General features: G+C 39.1%; 1 protein-coding gene across 2 annotated transcripts in view; it reads right to left on the bottom strand.

Annotated features, from left to right (window-relative positions):
- NEB (nebulin) overlaps positions 1 to 20,658 on the bottom strand; it is a 245,400-nt gene that overhangs the window by 18,269 nt on the left and 206,473 nt on the right. The window contains exons 134-146 of one of the 2 annotated variants that reach the window (XM_084810706.1): positions 17,837 to 17,947; positions 17,289 to 17,399; positions 16,539 to 16,652; positions 16,337 to 16,441; positions 14,365 to 14,469; positions 13,708 to 13,812; positions 12,170 to 12,262; positions 10,163 to 10,255; positions 8,268 to 8,360; positions 7,725 to 7,817; positions 5,837 to 5,929; positions 3,317 to 3,409; positions 825 to 917 (exon numbers count right to left, since the gene is read on the bottom strand). In XM_084810706.1, the coding sequence (XP_084666832.1) occupies positions 825 to 917; positions 3,317 to 3,409; positions 5,837 to 5,929; positions 7,725 to 7,817; positions 8,268 to 8,360; positions 10,163 to 10,255; positions 12,170 to 12,262; positions 13,708 to 13,812; positions 14,365 to 14,469; positions 16,337 to 16,441; positions 16,539 to 16,652; positions 17,289 to 17,399; positions 17,837 to 17,947 (1,302 nt within the window). The remainder of the gene's footprint in view (positions 1 to 824; positions 918 to 3,316; positions 3,410 to 5,836; positions 5,930 to 7,724; positions 7,818 to 8,267; positions 8,361 to 10,162; positions 10,256 to 12,169; positions 12,263 to 13,707; positions 13,813 to 14,364; positions 14,470 to 16,336; positions 16,442 to 16,538; positions 16,653 to 17,288; positions 17,400 to 17,836; positions 17,948 to 20,658) is intronic. The other variant, XM_084810696.1, reaches the window with a different exon arrangement.

Raw genomic sequence — 20,658 nt, forward strand, 5'->3', positions numbered from 1 at the left:
TTCTAGCTCAGATTACAATCTGAGCGGGAGGAAATTCTGGTATTGTAACACTCGTCTCGCATTTCCAAGCCCGGAAACACAAATTTCAGTAACATCCTAGCAGCACAATCCTATACATGTCTACTCAACAGTAATTCCCCCTGAGTTCCATGCGGCTTATTCTCATACTGCAGTCCTAAACCCATTTACCTAACAGCACAATCCTGTGCATATCTACTCAGTTCAGTTCAGCTGGACTTCCTTGCAGGTAAGTGCATAAAGGATTCCAGTCTTACCTACCTCAGAGTAGCAAAGAATCTGAACCAATATTCCTTAATGGGTCAGACAAATAAAGTCTAAGAAAATTGGAGTTTGGATTTGAAGTATAATGTTATTGAAATAAAGCAATGTCACAACATAATTAATATTAGTATATGATCTGTTCAAAGAGAGGTACCTTTAAGCCCCATTGATGTTAATGGGATAGAATTAAGGATGTGTTTTGCTCTCCCACTGAAATCAAAGGAAATTAATGGTACTTAACTTTCGCTGGATTGTGTCATAAACGTACAGAGCAAAAGTGGTATTTTAACTACCTTAATTTGGTTTCCATACCTGTTTACAATAACTACCAAAATGAGCTGGGAACAAATGTAACACCATTCAAGAAAGAAAGGGAAATAGTGGGTGGAAGGGATAAAGTCACTGACTGAGTAATTAAATTACTGAAATCAATTATTGATTGTACAAATCACGGCATTTTCTGTTATTGAGGAGAAGTTAAGTTTGGCAATTGTTAATTACATTTTAATGAAGTTAAAGGGCATTTTAAACTACAAAAATACCGAGCTAAAGTTTTCTTGATTGCGTTTGACTCTCTCCATCTCTGGAGTTATAGGAGTTGGGGTTCCAGTCCCTAAATTCTCTTTGTACAACACCTGTGTGACAAGGAAGTGTCAAAAATAAAAATACTTTAACTGGCACATTTTAAAATACATGATCAGCATAGAGAATGCAATGCAGTTTGCTGACTTTTCATATAAAGCGGTATATAAATGTTGTAGATAAATAAATACATAAAGTATAAAATGCATTCCAAAACACAAAACAAAACAAAAAGGGACACACACAGGAAAAAATGAAAAATCTTTTTCATTTTTGGAATTGGGATCTCTGTCCCTAGGCTTTCTTTGTGTAGGATGTTTGTACCAAGCAGGTAAAAAATAAAATAAAGGAAGAAAAACAACAGTTAATTAAGGTCTGCCAAAAAAAGATGGTCCTAAACTCCTGGGTATGAGTCTTACTCTTTCACAGTTGCATGGGTCAAATAAAGTAAAAGAAAATTGGAGTTTGGATTTGAAGTATATTGTTATTGAAATAAAACTATGTCACAACACAATTAATATTAGTTTATGAGCCATTAAAAGAGAGGTACTTTTAATGTCCATTGGTTTTAAAGAATCCCTCCTGAAAAAGCTCCCTCTGGACCCAATGGTATCAGACAACTACCGCCCTGTTGCAAATACCCCTTTTTTAGGGAAGGTACTTGGGAGGGTTGTGGTGGAGCAACTGTAGGCTCTCTTGGAGGATGCTGATTATCTAGACCCATTCCAGTCTGGGTTTTGATCTGGTTACGGGACTTAATCAGCCTTGGGCACCCTGATGGATAACCTTTATTGAGAGACGAACACAGGGAGTGCAACCCTGTTAATTCTGCTCAGTCTCTCATTGGCTTTTGATACCATCGACCATGGCATCCTCCTGGATGAACTCCATGGAATGGGTATCGGAGGCACTGTGTTACAGTGGTTCCAGTCCTACCTACAGGGCCAATTTCAGAAATTAACATTGGGTGACTGTTCCTCAGTCCCTTGGCAGTTGAGCTATGGGGTGCTGCAGGGTACCATCTTCTCCCCATTGTTGCTTAACATCTATATGAAGTCTCTGGGAACAGTCATTAGGGGATTTGGAGCCAAGTGCCATCAGTATGCTGATGACCCGCAGCTATGTCTCCCTGTGACATCTGAATCAGGAGAGGCTGTGCAAGTCCTGGACCACTGTCTGAAATCAGTAATGGGCTGGATGACAGCAATAAACTGAAGCTGAATCCTAGAAAGATGGAAGCCCTATCGGTGAGTAGTTCCCAGGTCCAGGAGATAGGCTCGTTGCTTGTTCTGGATGGGGTTGCACTCCCTCTGAAAGTTCAGGTTCATAGTCTGGGGGTACTCCTAGATCCATCAATGTCACTGAGGCTCAAGTGGCCATTGTGGCTCAGAGTGCCTTTTACCAGCTTCACCTGGTTTGCCAGCTACAGTCTCTCCTGGACAGGGATAGCTTAGCCATGGTGGTACAAGCATGAGTAACCTCAGGACTGGATTACTGCCATGTGCTCTATGTGGGACTGCTCTTAAGACTGCCCTGTCTGGAAGCTGGAGCTGGTGCAGAATGCTGTCAGGAGCTGCCCCTTTTCAGCATGTAACTCCTTTGCTCAAGGAACTGCACTGGCTGCCTATTTGCTACTGGGCCAGGTTTAAGGCTTTAGTATTAGTGTATGAAAACCTAAATAACTTGGGGCCAGAATACCTGAGAAAGCACTTTCTTTCCCAACCTGCCCGGTCACTGAGGTCATCAGAGGGCACGTCCCTGGTGTTTCCACATGGACCCATGGCCCACCTGTAGTCCACCAGGAAAAGAGCCCTCAGTGTGTTGGCCCCCCTCCTGTGGAACTCCCTGCCTTTGGAGGTCAGGCAGGCGCCAACATTATGTTGCTTTCGGCATCTCCAGAAGACATTGTTAATTCGAGAAGCCTACCTTGAGTGACCAGCGGCGGTTTATTAAGTTCAGAATCTGTATCTTTTAAAATGTTTTAATTGTTTAAATATGGTGTTTTATTCTTTTATCTTTGTTGTACACCGCTCCAAAATCTTTGATGTGGAGTGGTATATAAATATTGTGAATAAATAAAAAAATAATTAATGGGATAGAATTAAGCATGTTTTACTCTCCCACTGAAATCAAAGGAAATTAATGGTACTTAACATTTGCTGGATTGTGTCATAAACGTACAGAGCAAAAGTATTTTAACTACCTTAATTTGGTTTCCATACCTGTTTACAATAACTACCAAAATGAGCTGGGAATAAATGTAACACCATTCAAGAAAGAAAAGGAAATAGTGGGTGGAGGGGATAAGGTCACTGACTGAGTAATTAAATTACTGAACTCAATTATTGATTGTACAAATCACGGCATTTTCTGTTATTGAGGAGAAGTTAAGTTTGGCAATTGTTAATTACATTTTAATGAAGTTAAAGGGCATTTTTAACTACAAAAATACCGAGCTAAAGTTTTCTTGATTGCGTTTGACTCTCTCCATCTCTGGAGTTATAGGAGTTGGGGTTCCAGTCCCTAAATTCTCTTTGTACAACACCTGTGTGACAAGGAAGTGTCAAAAATAAAAATACTTTAACTGGCACATTTTAAAATATATGATCAGCATAGAGAATGTAATGCAGTTTGCTGACATTTCATATAAAACGGTATATAAGTGCTGTAGGTAAATAAATACATAAAGTATAAAATACATTCCAAAACACAAAACAAAAAGGGACACACACAGAAAAAAATGAAAAATCTTTTTCATTTTTGGAATTGAGATCCCTGTCCCTAGGCTTTCTTTGCGTAGGACCTTTGCACCAAGAAGGTACAAAATAAAATAAAATAAAATAAAATAAGGAAGGAAGGAAGGAAGGAAGGAAGGAAGGAAGGAAAACAACAGTTAATTAAGGTCTGCCAGAAAAAAGATAGTGCTAAACCTCCTGGGCATAAGTCTTATGCTGTCACAGTTTTATTATGAGCTTGGTGTCCATGTCATAGTTCCACAATATCTTTCCTGCAGTTTCCTGCCTTTTCTACATGAGTGCATATATCCAATATGCAAAGCAGATCATCCATCCAAAATTAGGCCCATTTAAGACCCATTTATTTCAATGTCAGCAATTCAATGATGTGTTTAATACTCCCATTGAAGTCAACTTGGATCATGTTTAAGGAACTTTTTAAAAAACCCATTGAAATATCATTGAAGAAAGTCTGCATCAATGTTTAAGGTTGAATTTACATGGGAGCTTTGTCACATTAGCTCAGCGTTTTCTTATACAGATAGCACTTCTTGCAGATTTTCATTTTCTAAATTACGCATAGAACATTTCAGTGTCCTTTGCAGTGGAAAGTCTATAGATTCATCATAGAATATTTTGGTCATTTCAACCTGCAAGCCATGTTGGTGACATCAGTCAATAGTGGGTTTATAGATAAGGGTTTCCTTCATCATGCTAAAATAATGCAATAGTTAGCCAAGAAAGAGCAAAGAAACCACTGGGAAAGATATCACAGGGTAAACATTCCCCAGGCAGAAATATAACATGTAGTGAGCTTAGAAGGTTTGTAGTCAGAGAACCAACTGTCAATGTTTGACCATAGTTAGAACTCTATAAGATGTAAATAATTCCAGTATCTTATTCTGCAATACCATCTGGATTTATACATTCTGAATGTTGGTTGCAGAATGATTTTTCTTATTAGTTTTGTAGCTAGATGCACTTTTGACTGAGAATGTGTTGTACCTCTTGTTCAACCCTGCTGGAGATTCAGGCCATATGCTTCTTACAATGTCACATGGAAGTAAACAACCACTCTTTCAAAAATCAGGATGAGTTAAAAAAAGAGCGAGACGGAAATGGTTGAGAAAAACAATGAGAAAAACTGTTAACATGATTCAAAATTATGGAATACAAAAAGATTAGGGTGCAAAAATGTAAATAAAGTCACTGGGAAATTAATATGATGATAGATTGGATATTTCTTCTGAAAGAGAAGGGGGAGGAGGGACAGATCTCCTTCTGCTAACAATATTGTCAGAACTGGTAGCCAAGTAAATGGGATGGAAGGAAAGGAGCTTGGAAGAGTGTAGTAGAGTGGGAAGGACGAGCTTGAGAACTGGGTGGCTGAATGGGAATGGGAAGGGGTTGAATTCTTTCCTAGCTCAGATTACAATCTGAGCGGGAGAAAAATTCTGGGATTGTAATACTCGTCTCGTATTTCCAAGCCCGGAAGCACAAATTTCAGTAACATCATTAGCAGCACAATCAGTAATTGCCACTGAATTCCATGTGGCTTATTCTCATACTGCAGTCCTAAACCCATTTACCTAACAGCACAATCCTGTGCATATCTACTCAGTTCACTTCAGCTGGACTTCCTTGCAGGTAAGTGCATAAAGGATTCCAGTCTTACCCATCTCAGAGCACCAAAGAATATGAGCCAATATTTCTTAATGTGCGAGTCAAACAATATATAAGAAAATTGGAGTTTGGATTTGAAGTATAATGTTATTGAAATAAAGCAATGTCACAACATAATTAATATTAGTGTATGATCTATTCAAAGAGAGGTACTTTTAAGCCCCACTGATGTTATTGGGATAGAATTAAGGATGTGTTTTGCTCTCCCACTGAAATCAAAGGAAATTAATGGTACTTAACTTTCGCTGGATTGTGTCCTAAAGGTACAGAGCAAAAGTGGTCTTTTAACTACCTTAATTTGGTTTCTCTACTTGTTTACAATAACTACCAAACTGAGTTGGGAACAAATGTAATACCATTCAAGAAATAAAAGGAAATAGTGGGTGGAGTGGATAAAATCACTAATTGTATAATGAAAGTACTACAATCAGTTATTAATTATAAATATCAATATTCGTAAAAGGGCATTTTATGTTACTGAGGAGGAGTTAAGTTTCGTAACGGTTAATTGCATTTTTAATAAAGTTAAATGGTATTTGTAACCACAAAAATACCAAGCTAAAGTTTTCTTGATTGCGTTTGACTCTCTCTATCTCTGGAGTTATAGGAGTTGGGGTTCCAGTCCCTAAATTCTCTTTGTACAACACCTGTGTGACAAGGAAGTGTCAAAAATAAAAATACTTTAACTGGCACATTTTAAAATACATGATCATCATAGAGAATGCAATGCAGTTTGCTGACTTTTCATATAAAGCGGTATATAAATGTTGTAGATAAATAAATACAAAGATACATAAAGTAAAGTATAAAATGTATACCAAAAAACAAACCAAAAAGGGACAAACACAGAAAATTTTTTGAAAAAAACACTATATATATATTGACCTCAAACAGTTCCTATCAATAAATGTGCACGAGGGCCCAACCTAACACAGTTGGTTTGGATCCAGAGATGCACTCACAGACGAGTTGCGCTGGTGGCACAGTTCCGCAAAAAGAATGTGCAAATGTTAGCACAATTGAAATCTGGCCTTGAAGGAATAGCTCATGTTATGTTGCACAACAGCCAAGCACTCATGGAACCTGGTACGCTGGATCAGTCTCCTAGCACTAGCAGAACAACATCCTGGATCAGAAAATTTGTAGTGCTTTCCCAACATGTCTCCCACTCCTGTAGGATGGAATCTGGATCCAGCCCACACTTTCTGTATGTATTCAAACAAGTTTATGCTCCGGATGCATTGAAGTTAGGAACATTTTGCCACCTATGCTGTTTCTTCACATTCTCCTGAATTGTTTCCATGAAAGATAATAGAATAGCCAGAGCTAATCATTTGGCTCTATAGCAGCTGGCAGGGTTGCTGGCAAGGGGTTGGATCCAGGACCTGGTTTCCATGGATGGAAGGACTCTGCTCACAGAAGGCACCTCCACCCAATTTTGGGCATTCCCCCCTCCCACCACAGCTCACCCCACTTAGTCCTCTGACCCTCTGTGTAGCATTCGCTGGGCTGGCAGTACTGCTTTGGGAGGGAGGGAACAGGGAATTCCACTTTCACCAGCTCATTTGCACACATAATGACCAAATCTCAGAACATGCACCCTTACAAATAACAGGGGGGGAAGTAGCACCAGGGCTTGGTCTGGTTTGCATCTTGGTCATGTTTCTTTTGCCTCTTTTGCTGCCATAAAGAAAATGATATGGGCTGAGTGGAGGGGGCAAAGTAGCTATGCTAGTTCTCTTATGGATGTTTGAGAGAAAGGAGCAGGAAATGGGTGCACAGATAACAGTGACCACTGAAATGCATTGTGGGAATCTATGGAGAAAACGGTCCCCGCATTATGGTGATGAGGGTATTGGCATGGGTAACCGAGATGCATGTATGGCCATTTGTGGCAGAGTTTATTCCAAGGAGCTTGGTATACTACAGTTGTATTCCTGTTTTCCTGTCCAGAATAGCAAAACTGTCCCAGTTCTCTTTAGAAAGTCTAGAAGAGAGTTTTTTAGACTAATAGTTATTACCAATAAACAACCATAAATAACATTTTATGATTCTACTTGAAAAAAAAATGTTAGGGTTTTATTCTAACTTCGCACTGCATCAACACATGGATGCCAAAGACTATTAGAAACATTTCCTGTTATAAGGATATAGGGAATTCACTCTGAATATCATTTGTTTTAAAACAAATAATATTATCTCATTTTGGGAGGGACAGGGAGAGGAAAAGAGTATGGTGAGAAAGTGAGAGTTAAAAAACACTGCAGAACTAAGGCAAAGTTAGTGCTTTAATTTTTCACTTCATTGACTGACATTTTAGTGATTTGTTTAAAATGATGCGCTGATATTCAATGTCTTGTAGAAGGATTAAAATATAAGGAAATATTAAGGATGGGGTGGTGATGGTTAAAAGGATTTATTCATAGATATTTCACAATATACCGAGCTAATGTTCTCCTGATTACGCTTGACTCTCTCCATTTCTGGGGTAACAGGAGTTGCCATTCCTGCCCCCAAGTTTTCTTTGTAAGACACCTGTAAGGGTACAATAAAGTATCCACAAAAGACACTAAAATAGATGAAATAATACAGCTGGATTGTGGCTAGTACTCTGTAGTAACGGCGCATGTTTAAATCCCATGCTTGGACTAGTACTGAAAAGTAAGAGAAAGCTGAGAATAACTATACATTATTCATTAAACATGTGAATGAAAAAGGAAGTCAGAAGTAGCAGTTAAGGGAAGCAAATGTGTGGAAGGGGAACACAGTGTTAATTTTAGTGAAGATCACTGGTATATTTTGTCATTGTTTTCTTTTTAAAACATTACTTTAATGTGCATGAAGTGGTAAATTAAAAGGTTAAAGCATATCATGAAGGGGGATGAGTCAGAAAAACGGCATGTAGTAGAATGTAGAGAATGGTAGTTAGAATGTTATTTTTAAAAGATGAGTTGTTAAGGCAGTTTTGATTTCATGAAGAAATACCGAGCTAATGTGTTCTTGATTGCGTTTGACTCTCTCTATCTCTGGAGTAACCGGTACCGGGGTTCCTTGCCCTGCATTCTCTTTGTACAAAACCTGCAGAATACAAACACCCATAAAGGTGAGAAGATGGGAGGATAGCCGCTCACAAAAACTTCTGTGCAATGCAGAATGTTGGTTAACACACTTATTTTGCATATTGACATTTGGAGTGTAAACTCCTGTGGGAGTGTAAACTTTTCCAATTCAAGAGGCTTCCACTTTATTTTGAGAGCATTGTGTGTTGCATTTTAAGAAAATGTGGTCAAGAGGTACTATTTTGGATTATCTCCATCAACTTTTTGTCTAGTTAGTACTCTTCAAGATGTCTCCCAGGAAAACCTCCAAACCCCAGGAATTACAGGTATCTCTCTTTATGAGATTGTTTCTGTTTAACTTCCTGGTTTGGCTGGGAAGCCAATATGTAGAAACTCTTTTTTTATAAAAACATGCTATCTTTTTGGTATTGAACTGCAGAGCACATTTCAGTTTTACGCAACTATCTCTAGGGCCAAATTTACTCACAAGAGATGTAGGTCTGAGATTTAAGCATTACATAATATCAAATTGTTGTCAACTCCTCTCACCTTATTTTGTTAAAAAAGGAGAAAAAGAACACCAAACGTATTGCCAGGTGTTTAAAAAATAACATAGTCAATGTCCTGCATTTCACTCCTTTAAAAATATGACCTCTTCCCCAATCAGAAAAAGCACACAATTAACTACATAAGGCATTCAGTCAGTTCAAAACATCATAAAGCAAGTGAAGCAAATCTCAAGTTAGAAAACAAGAAATGTAGTGTCTGACTTGTAACGGTATTATGCCAAAAATAAATCCAAAAATAATTAGTATTGCAAAGAACTCAGGGAAAGGGGCAAGGTACAGAGGTCATGGGAGGAGAAGGTAAGACTTGTTAGTATAACTTCCTATTTGTTTGAGAATTGTCACAACAGATTCTCTTAATGAAACACTCAAGAGACCCATGAATTAATTCTGTCCTGCTTGGCCAGACAGAATTCCCTTGTTCTCCAGGCAAATCTGCAGTACAGTATTGCATCCAATATCAATGTAAGTCAGCCCAGCTGTTTATACCACTTAGAATGTGGCCAATTAAGATTTGATTACCTTATTGAATGAGACAGGAGGATTAATTAAGAGAGCTAGGGTAAACTATTTGAAATTTCAGAACCAAGAATCAAGGATAACAGGTGCTCAGAGTTGCCAGGATTTAATCTGAATCAGTTTACCATGCCCTGTTACATAAATATTTTAAATAAGAAGAAATAGCTAAATATAAAGAGGCCACAGTCTAGCATATAATCAAGCCTCTTGATGTGGACAGACTTAGGTACACTTAACTTTATTTTGGATTGTATCCAGAGTGTCTCTGAACATGTGTGGAGTGCCTATTGCCACTGACTAAGCACAGCTAGGCTCCACATGCCGTTGCTGCTGCCACTGTCAGGGCTGGCCCTACCAACAGGTGAGTGAAGCTTGAAGATTTTGGGGTACCATTACGAGGAAGCAAATTGTCAATTATTTTGTTTTCTTTTGTTTCCATGGGTATGGCCATTTATACTTTTCTGTCTCAGAAACCAAACACATTTGGTTCATCTTTGCCTGTTCAGCATTAAATGTGTCTATATTCTCCTCTCAAGGAATAAAAAAAAGCAGTTGTCAAAGCTAATGGAAGTTATAACTTGAGTAATACTAGAGGAATACACTTATGAGGGTGAAGGTTGAGGATGATGGCACATGTTAGCAAGGGGAATAAAAGACGGTTTAGTAAGGTGAACAGCAGCACACTGTTACTGTACAGCTCACACACAAATGACCGTAGAAAATAATCAGCCAGTACCGAGCTGATGTGCTTCTGTGTCTCCTTGACACGTTTTACTTCAGGAAGATCAGGAATTGGAGTTCCTTTTCCAATGTGTTCCTTGTACTTAATCTAGAAAGTTGTATGCAGTTTAGAAGAAACAAGACAAGCAAAAATCAACTGGAGACATACATATCCATTGCGCATGAAAGAACAGAGAAAGCAAATATTGTTGAAAGTTTTCACATTTGTGGGAGCTAAAAGCATTGCGTGCACCCATGTGGAAAAGCCCTGATGTCTGCAGAAAACTAGGAATTTTGCAGAAATTTGAAATGCAGCCCTGTCTACAGTTCGATAGCAGTGGAAGGGTCATGGGTGGACACCATGTGCCAGATCTTTTGCTAGGGGAAGCAGCTTTTCTGGCTGGATGAAAGCTTTTCTCAAAAGTAGCTTTATCTATCAGTAAACAAGTATGAGGTTTGGAGCTGTAGTATATATACCCCAACCCACTTGGCCGAATATGTGCTAGTAAAATGTCTTTTTGTTCATAGAATTCATCATAATGCTTCTCCTTGTGGGTCCCAGTCCCATCTTATGGGTGATTTATACTGACAATGCCAAGTGGATTTTCAGAGAGCAGCACAGCTATGTTCATGAAACATCTCAGCTGCATCCCAATGTACTATTGTTATAAGGAGACTCTACTATAGCCATTGTCAATAATGGATTCCTTCCATTTGAGCTAGATGCCACTATGAATCAGGTTTCCCATCCTGTTTACAACAGGATGATGAATCAGTTCAAATCCTAACACTTTCCTTGGATTATTTCCACTGGAAACTATGGAGACAAGCCAAAGTTCCATGGGCGTCAGACGCAAATAATGAACTTTGGGTTGGAGCCAGACGTAGTCACAGTTAAAGTGCAATGGATCTACTACTCTATACATGACCAAGTCTGGATCCAACCTATCATACACACAGGGAATTTTCCACATTGGCAATAGGAAATCCTCAAAGAGCATTGCCTAACTCAGAAGATGATTATGGAGCCTCTGCATACATGAAGCTCTAACTTAAGTCCCATTGGCTAAATAAGTCTAGATCAAACCCTATTAGCTATTACAGCCCTATCTAGAGAGATCTGTTCACGCTGATCCAATAAAATTAGTCATGCCTAAACTCCATTGAAACCAATAGCACAAACTAGTTAAGATTAACTTACATCCCACTCTTTTTGTGGGATTTAATCATGACTAACTTTAGATGGATTGGGGCCAAAGTGCAGCAGGACTAATCCAGGCTTTTGAAGATTGCAAGACTAATATTCTGGATTCAAATATTTATTTTTATAAGAAAATTAAAATAAGTGTGGATGACCTCAAAAAGTTCAAATTAATAATATCTGTACTTATTATCCACCTATTGTACACATTTTAAGAGGGCATCGTATTGAACCTGGGTGAAGGTACACATATAACATTGATAAAAACATTGTTTTAACTCTCTTTTTTAACAAAATGTAAAAAAAAAAGCAAAGACGTTGTGAAAATTCAATCAAAGCAATGCTAATTTTTTTTAAAAAAATATTCTCATACCATATATACTAGGAGAGATAGACAAAGTTGAAATATAGAGAAAAAGGAAGAATTTAAGAAAGAGATTCTTGAAAATCACCACCAATTTAAAAATATTGTGACGATATTTGCTACCATGAACATCTTATTGTCATTTGGGACAAGATTATAAAGTGAATATAGTTTCCATATTTCATGAAATGATAAACATTAGCTGAACATTAGAAAATGTTAATAGTTAAAAGAGTTTTCCTAATGCAGATAATACTTTACATATGAAAGTAAAACTAGAAAGGACAAGCTAGTTAGCAAATTAGGTTTTGATTAATGGTGAAATGCACTGACTTTTCGTGTTATTTGAAAATGTTTGTAAGTTATTCCAGAAGTGCTGTTAGAAACATGTAAGGCAGTTTTATAAGTTGGAACAGCACAGGGTAAGTGTGTTAAAAAAAATCCATTGGGTTTTGTACCGTGCTTATTGCATCCTGGGTTTGTTTAATTCTCTGCATCTCAGGCGTCTTTTCAATAGCTGTTCCTGTTCCAATATCTTCTTTATATAAAATCTTAACCAAGACAACAAGATTGAGCATAGAAAACAACATTGTCACTTGCTACGAAAAGACTACAAAACAGTCGAGACTCAAGTAGCAAGAAAGCTCTGACTGGTTACTTGATAACAAATGCATACACACAGGCGTCATACCCACTGATCTAAGAAGAGTATCCTTAGGTGAAATTAAGAAATAAGTTAAACCCCACTACTTTTACTGGTGTTTCTGAGGAAAAACCCTCATGTCCCTAGCCAATACAGAGAGGCAGAAACTAGAGCAAAAGAAAGGAGGCAGAATTTGCTAGAATTTGCAATATATCTTTGTCCAAACAAAGGTTTTAAATAAATTTTGTGAACAGGATCCAAAGACGCCCATCTGCATACATATGAGGGAAGTACAGATGTAAGCAGTTCTTCAGTCCTTCATGCCATGTCAAATGACACAGTAATCTTTAATTATAACGTTTGGGGGCCATAGAGGGTGGGGGAGCCCCTCAAATATCCTGGTCCAGATTGTATGTATTAAAGTTAAATTACAATGGTATTGGTTTCAACTTAGATATAGGTCTTGCAGCTTTCCACTGTTTTGGTCAGACATCCATCAGAAGTCATGACCAATAAAGACATCACATAATGACAATATTTAGCATCTTTTGAGGACCTTCATGGTTAAAACATAGTAAGAACGATTAGCTTCTAAAAGAGGACACAGCAAGCTGCTAACTAATAGCTACTAAAAGAAGACAGAGTAAGCCTGTAACACTACAAGCTCATAGCCTGCATAATCACATGACAAAACAAGGACAGTCATTTCTTAATACTGTTAGCAGATGTGCTGAACACAATCTACTGTGTGTAACCAAAAAGTAGTTGAAAGAAAGAAAGAGTTAGGGGCACCAACAGGTCCAACTAATGAGGAAAACATTCATGGATGTTCTGATTCTGCACACTCTAACATACAATCTTAGGATCAAATGACACATTACTTTACAAATTGCACATGACTGCACTTACTCTTTTTTTGCTCAAAAGTAAATGCAGGGGACCTGATCCAGAATGAGACCTTAGCTGCAGTCCTGATCCAGATCAGGGGGGCCACACCTGCAATTTACATTGCCAAAAAGTGATCCATTAGTATCTATGGTTCACTATAATGTAAATTGTAGGTGCAGAGACACCTATCTGGATCAGGACCACATTAGGGTCAAAGGGTTATAGCCCCATCCTCCCTACGCTATGTTCCTGATCTGGATTAGGTCTCCCGGGCTTACTTTTGAGTAAAAAAGACAAAAAGATGAAGCCAATAGCAACATCTTTAAAGTAACATGTAGTTTGACCCTTAGATATGTGTAATATACAAGGAGCTTCATTGGCATCAAAGAACATTCCCATGGGTGGAAGCGTTTGCAACATTTGGACACAAAAGTGATGATACAGTGTGGAGTAATATAAGATTACCGTGCTGAAGTTCTTCTGGTTTTCTTTAACTCGTAGTATTTCTGGTGTTTCATTTACAACTGTGACTTTTCCTTTGCTGTCCTGTAGATCATGTTGGTACTGAAGCTGTTAAGAGAACATACTTTTTTAGTTTATTGCTCTTGCAGAAGAATTCAGCATTGCTTGTTTATTATTTGACATTAGAAAACACAATAGTTAAATGATTCTGAAATCTGTATCCTAACAAGCCACATGTGCCCTTTGGGTATTTCCAGGGACATCACCTCAGTTCAGCCATTCTTTGCACACACAGTAATGAGTGGAGTGCTTTTTTTTTGTTTTTGGCAGAAAGGCAAGATATAAATAAAACAAACACCCTTCTGGTAGATATTTGGCTGTCTCCCATGCTTCTGTCATTTAGGTGCCACTTAAAGACATATTTATTTGTCCAGTCCTTGGGGTACAAAGAAGTGCTCTATTTGTTTTGAGTTGATTGGGCTGACGGTTTTATTATATTTTATTATATATTTGTGATTTTAGAGTTATGATTTTAATGGTATTTATGTGTTGTATTGTGTTTTATGAAGGCTGTTAGCTGCCCTGGCTCTTTGTGAGGAAGTGCAAAATATAAATCGAACAAACAATCAAATAAACTAACAAATAAAAATATATACATACCATGCTAAAGTTCTTTTGGTTCTCCCGGACTCTCTGAATTTCTGGTGTCTCTAGAACAGTTTCATAGTATGACATGGTTCTCTCTGCATCCTCCTTATACTTTTTCTGTTTTTTCAGGGAGAAAACAAAAATAATTACTATAGTGGCAACAAGACAAAAGAATATTTTTAAGAATATATATATATATATATATATATTCCAGTATCCAAGAGACAATTCACACAACAATGTTTCCAACAATTGTGTGACATGACTATCACATGAAAGAAGCTCCTACCAATTGGAAACAAACTGGCACATTGATAACTTTTTCTACAGCTTATCTTATTAACAGACCCAAGCTCAACAATGCAAGGTAAATCATCAAGGGAACTTTCTGAATATAAATGTATTCATGTTAGTGCTGATAGAAGGTTCTATTGATTTTTGTTAAAGGTTGGAAATAACTATTTTACAAGCTAACATATATGTCACTTGACACATTTATATTTTAGGTTTAAACGTAAAATGTTTTATGTGTACACCTAAACATTCAAAATATGGACATGACAAACATATGTTTGAAAACGCATGTATACTTGTCGGAAGGTGAAATTAGCTGTAGTGCGATTGAGTGAACTGTATACTTGGTGGCAAATCCTGGTTTTCTTCTGCATAATGTGTGAAATGGCCCATAGGTGAGATGAGTCAAACAATATTGATTAGAAAAAACTTGGAAAGATGGAAAATAACAATACATCACCTTCTGAAATGAGACGGCTCTCAGGCATTCATTTATAGCAGGGCTGTGCAGGGACCCCCCAATCTGACTTGGAAGCTGCTTCATGGCTCCGGAAGCAGGCCCGATTCAGCTTGGGCTGATTTGGGGGGGGGCCCTGACCCAACTCAGCCCTGAACCCAAAGCAGGATTTGGATGGCAAACCCCACATCAGTCCCCCCTGACGCTCCTGTGCAAACCCCCTTACCTTGCCACCGCCGCCTTCACCACCCTTGCCACTGCCGTCCTTACTGCCGCCAACTCCTGAGGCCTGGATGAGTGCACTGACTCTTACTGCAGAGAGTCACCATTTTTAAAATGCCGACTCCCTGAAGTAAGAGTTGGTGTGTGTGTCCAGGCCTCAGGAGTTGGAGGCAGCGAGGATGGTGGCAGAGAAGGCAGCAAGGGCGGCGGCGGCAAGGGCAGCAGTGGTGGAGGCAGTGAGGACAGCAGTGGTGGCAAGGATGGCAATGGTGGCGGAGGCAGCAACAAGGATGGTGGCAGTGGCAAGGATGGTAATGGTGGTGGTGGTGGTGGCGGCAGCGATGGAGGCAGCTCAGGTAAGGACCTGGCACGGCTGGGCCAGGGGGTGCCAAAGCTCCAAAGCACACCGAGTGCTTTGGAGAGCCCCTGACCCACTCTGGGTTGCTTTGTGCCCCTCCGCTTTGCCTCGGAAGGGGCTCAAAGTGACCCAAAGCAGCCTGTTTCAACTCAGGATTTGGTCCTTGGGCCAAAGCGGTGCATAGCCCTAATTTATAGTTGTAGTTCAATGAGCAAAATACTGAGCAACAAACAATCTCCCCCAATTTCTGTGATAGCTAATTAAACTAGAAGACAATTTTTGCTCTAAGTTTATCAGCTGCTCCAAATATATCAGGAGAAGTTCTCCATGAAAGTGAAAGCCAGAGCAAAACTTTAAAAATATATGGAACATCATAGCAATGTGACACCTGTTCTATGGATTTATCTGGAACCATTCTTTTATTGATTTATTATTTGCATATGCCATCTTTCTTCCAAGGAATGTAGAGTTCCCAGGCAGCCTCCCATCTAGACCCAGATCTGCTTAGCTCCCACAAGGTTTTTTTGTTTTGTATTATACCCTATGAGGTTCTGATCTTCTAATACAAGAGGACTATCATTTAAAATAAAGGATCTCTCTTTTAAATTAAAAAAAACATGGTAAAATTATCCGAAAACCAAGACCATCATTACCTGACTTGAAAAGTTCTTCACATGGTGGGCATGGATGATATCTGGAGTGTCAACAACAGTGGTATAGTTGGCTTTTTCCATTTCTGCAGAGTGCTTATATTTAATCTGTTGGTGGAAATGTCACAGGTAGATATCCATCACAACTACGTTTATAAATACATCTTCCCTTAGAGAAGCTATTAATAAAGCTGTTCTCACTGACCTGGCTAGCAATGTCTGTGGCATTCTTTGCCCTCATATAGTCAGGTGTTTCCAATGCAAGGTCTGTCAGGCCTCTTCCTTTGATTTCCAACTCCAGAGCTCTCTTGTATTCTTTCTGTGGTTAAAGGAGAGTCATAAAGATGAGACATTACAATGGGGAAGGTCTATCATACCAATTCACCAAGGGTGATCTTGATGTGTCTCTCCTACCAGCCCAGACTCTCTGTGTAGTATTTTCAGGGGGCTGGAGGGGCTGCCACGGGAAGGAGGAGGTGGGGAAGTCCAGCATAAAAACTCATTGGGTTTGATCCAGACCTTTTTATTTTCCCAGGCCTTTTAAAAGTATCTGTAACTGCTGCTTGCTTTATTTTCAATATATTTAATGCTGAATTTTAAAATAATATCTTTGTTTTTAGCTGCTTAGTTATTCATCTCTGTCAAATGCTGAATTTTTGTTGCTGGTTTTAATACAATACTTTTTAATCTGTATTATTATTGGTTTTATCATTGGTTTTATTATTTTTGCTTTTATTATGTACATTGATCTGAGAGCTTCAGCTATAGGGTGACTCATAAATTGAATGGATGCATGCATGCATGAATAGAATGGAGCCACACTATGAATTCCTCCCACATTGTTCTGGGAGTTCTGACTAATGTGCAGAAGGAGAGAGCTGTGGTAATTTGCACATTGCTCAGGTCATGTCCGAGAAGTCTCCGAAGGTTTATTCCACCTAGTGATGTGCCTCACCTCATTCAAGATATAAGTTGCATTCTTTGCTCGGATTAAGTCTGGGGTCTCTTCCAGGATGGTTAGACCTTTACCTCTCACACCTTCTTCCAAATCTCTCCTGTATTCTTTCTAGAGGGAAAGACCAAAAAAAAGGAAGAAAAGTGAAGAGAGAGAGAGAGAGAGAACGTGTGCTTCAAGAAAAAAAGAACAAAAGAAAGCCAGCAAATAATTTTCAGATTTAATTAAAGCAACAAACTGGTATAGTGTTCAAAACTGTACGTTCTACAAAAACACACAGATTAACACAATGGCCTTAATTTTAAAAAGACACAACATATATAGTGGAACAATTTGCTCCACCAACAGGAAAACACCAATGTTGCTAATGCAATGAACAATTAGTAATTAAAAACAAACAAACAGACCAGAACGAACTTCAAACACAAATGAAATCATGCTTAAGGTTTAAGGCTGCTAAGGACAGCAGTGAAGGGGATACTTTGATGAGGACAATTAGTAAAACTAGTTGGGTTGCTCATAGCAGAAGACAATGGAGTAGCTGCTACCTCGCTTGCTATTTTGGTGGCATATCTGACATGCAATAAAGATGGTGTAATCTCCAAGCCGGTAAGGTTCCTGCCTTTAATGGACTCTTCAAAGTCTTTTTTATATTCTTTCTAATAGGAGTTCAAAGAAGAAGAAAAGAAGAAGGAAAAATAGGATTTATTTTGAAGCTATGCAAAGTACACCAGGAAGAAAAATAGTTTCCAGTTATGGTACAGTGGTAGCCAGTCTTGCTCTTGTGGCAAGTTTTCTGCTATTCTGTCATTTGTCGTTTCTTGGTGTTCTGCTATATTACAAATGACCACTTTATGTATTAGTTGCCAGACACCTTATAGCCCCTGGTTGTGTCTTGCTATGCTTTAGTACTCACTAGCTTTTATGGTAGGTCTGGAAAAAGTATGTTAAAGTAGCGAAGAACCCCACAGTGTATGCATCTCAGTTTCCTTTTTCCTCTCCCTTAAACCCTGGTCAAATGCCCTATACTGTTCTGAAGGATTGTGTAATGAAAACAATTGACAGAAGCACCCAAACATTATGACCAAGTACCTTATACAGGTATGTTTCACCTTGTATAAGTTTGAAGCTGCAACAAAACAATACCAAAACTTCAGTCAGGTTATGAAATAACTGTGTGAAGGAATAGAATGAGAGCCATTTTGGCAGGGGTGGAGGAGAGAAATACTGAACACTGAGCATAGACAAGAATGTTTAGTGCTGAAACATGGGCTGAATCTACACATAGCAGTTATACCATTATCATACCATTATCATAACTATTGGTACATATGACACCAGTGGGCACCATTAGTTATGATAATGGTATGATAACGGTATAACTGCTATGTGTAGATTCAGCCATGGTGGTGGCATAACTGATGGGAATATAATGTGTGTGTGTGTGTGTGTGCGCGTGGTGGAATGAGTGGCATAGGAATGGGCACCTGTCCAGGTTGCCCAATACTGATTACCTGACATAGCTAGGTTCCTGAGTTCCCTTTAATGATAAATGTTCTGTAGCAATAAATGTTAAAGGCCTTTAACACTAAATGTTATCGATCACTGATTTACTTAGGTGCCATATATCTGTGTTGTTTAAGAGGGACATTGGCTCTGATTTAGCACTGGTTTGCCAGAAACAATTTGGGTTTGGCATCCTTTCCATCACAGTTCAAGTGCTAACTACACTAGGAAATGATACACGGAGGTAACAAGAGGAAGTGTCATTTGAAGCAGTTTAAGAAGACATCTAGCAAGGATGTGAGGCAGAGCCAGTAATGGGAAAAGATATAGGGATGGCTTTTTCTGACTTTGTGTCTCATTTAGAGAAATGAGCACCAAAAAAGCATCCCAGGCCTCAATCCCATCCCCTCAATGTTCCTTCCCCCACGTCCAGCTTGCTTGGCCACAGGAAGATCTTGCGGGGGGAGGGAGATGGGCAAATGCCATTGACGTTCGAAGTTGGCATCACTGGGGAGGGCAGCATTTGGAGGTATTGTTTATGGTAACTGGTAATGCCTGAGAGTTCCAGCTCAGGGTTTTGTGACCCCTGTTGGAAGATAAGGATTACCTTTGAGGCCAACTCTCCTCACCCACTCTGAGTTTTGCAGCTGAAAGGGGGCGGTGGCTGACAGGGGAAGGCCTCCTGTCCCAAGAATTGGGCATTCCTGTAGGGTGGCGATCAAGGATGCCACACTACAGGCATCAAATGTCTTGCCTAATATAATGTCAGGTAGTCACTGTCTTTGAGGGGTTGCCCGTTTAGGTTTCCCTTTGCAGATCTGACCAATTTTAATAAATGGGGCCCATGTTTTATGCATCTCATCCCTTTATTTCACCCATGTTGCTCTAAATCAGGGATGGCAAACCTAAGGCACAAGTGGCATAGGTAGTGGGGATTTGTGGCATTTCTGGAGAGGAGGAGGGGAGTTCATGAGGTTGGCTATGTCAGGGAGATAAGTCTGCACTCCTGCTGGTCTAGCCAGTGCTGCATTGCTACCCACTTAGTCTTCTAGGGCACAAAAGGATATATATGGTCCGAACTGTGCAATAGAGTGGCTTATGCTTTAAGCTTGTCTCCCGGCACAGTTGCCTAAAAGACTGGTCAACAAACTTTGGGACAGTTATGTAACGAAATGTTAAGAGGAACTGAAACAATCAATAGAGTCACCCAAACATTATGACCAAGCAACTTATACAAGTGTATTTCACCCTGTATAAATTGCACCATGGGAAAGAACAATGTCAAAACTTTAAACAGGTTATACAGTAACTGTGTGAAGGAATAGAATGACAGGTCAAGGGAGAAAAGAATTAACCGTAACATTTGAGAAAACAAGGCTTGAAACGTGTCAGGGAATAAGGTATTTATTATAATTTTATCCTACTACCTTTACCTAATGGTGAAGTCTTCTGGTTGTCTAGGGAAACTGACAAATTGCAAGTCCTATCATCAGCTAACAAACTCACATTCTCTTAACTCACATATTCAGAGAGAATGGGCTGGCCCTACCATTATCAGAGCATCTCTGCACTAGCCTAAAATCCCTCATTTAAAATGTGGCTTTCTGCTTCCATTTTAAATGCAGAAGCACAACAGACTCCCTTTACATGCTCTTTCTCCCGCCCCCTTTCTCCCTCCTTTCCCCCCTTTTCTGAGTCCTCCATATGTTTCATTATACAGCTGCTAGATGGTGTTGTGGTCTAGCTCCTCTTACTGCGGGTTTTCCTCTTTTCATGGGGGAGCTCAAGCAGAACTCAAGCGCTGTAATTTGATAGCTCATTATCTCTGATCTTTTAAAAAACAGGATAAAGGTCATTTAGCACG

Source organism: Heloderma suspectum, chromosome 1 (genome assembly GCF_057233095.1).
Source record: "Heloderma suspectum isolate Gila_16-S chromosome 1, 16-S_ref, whole genome shotgun sequence".
NCBI classification, from domain to species: domain Eukaryota; kingdom Metazoa; phylum Chordata; class Lepidosauria; order Squamata; family Helodermatidae; genus Heloderma; species Heloderma suspectum.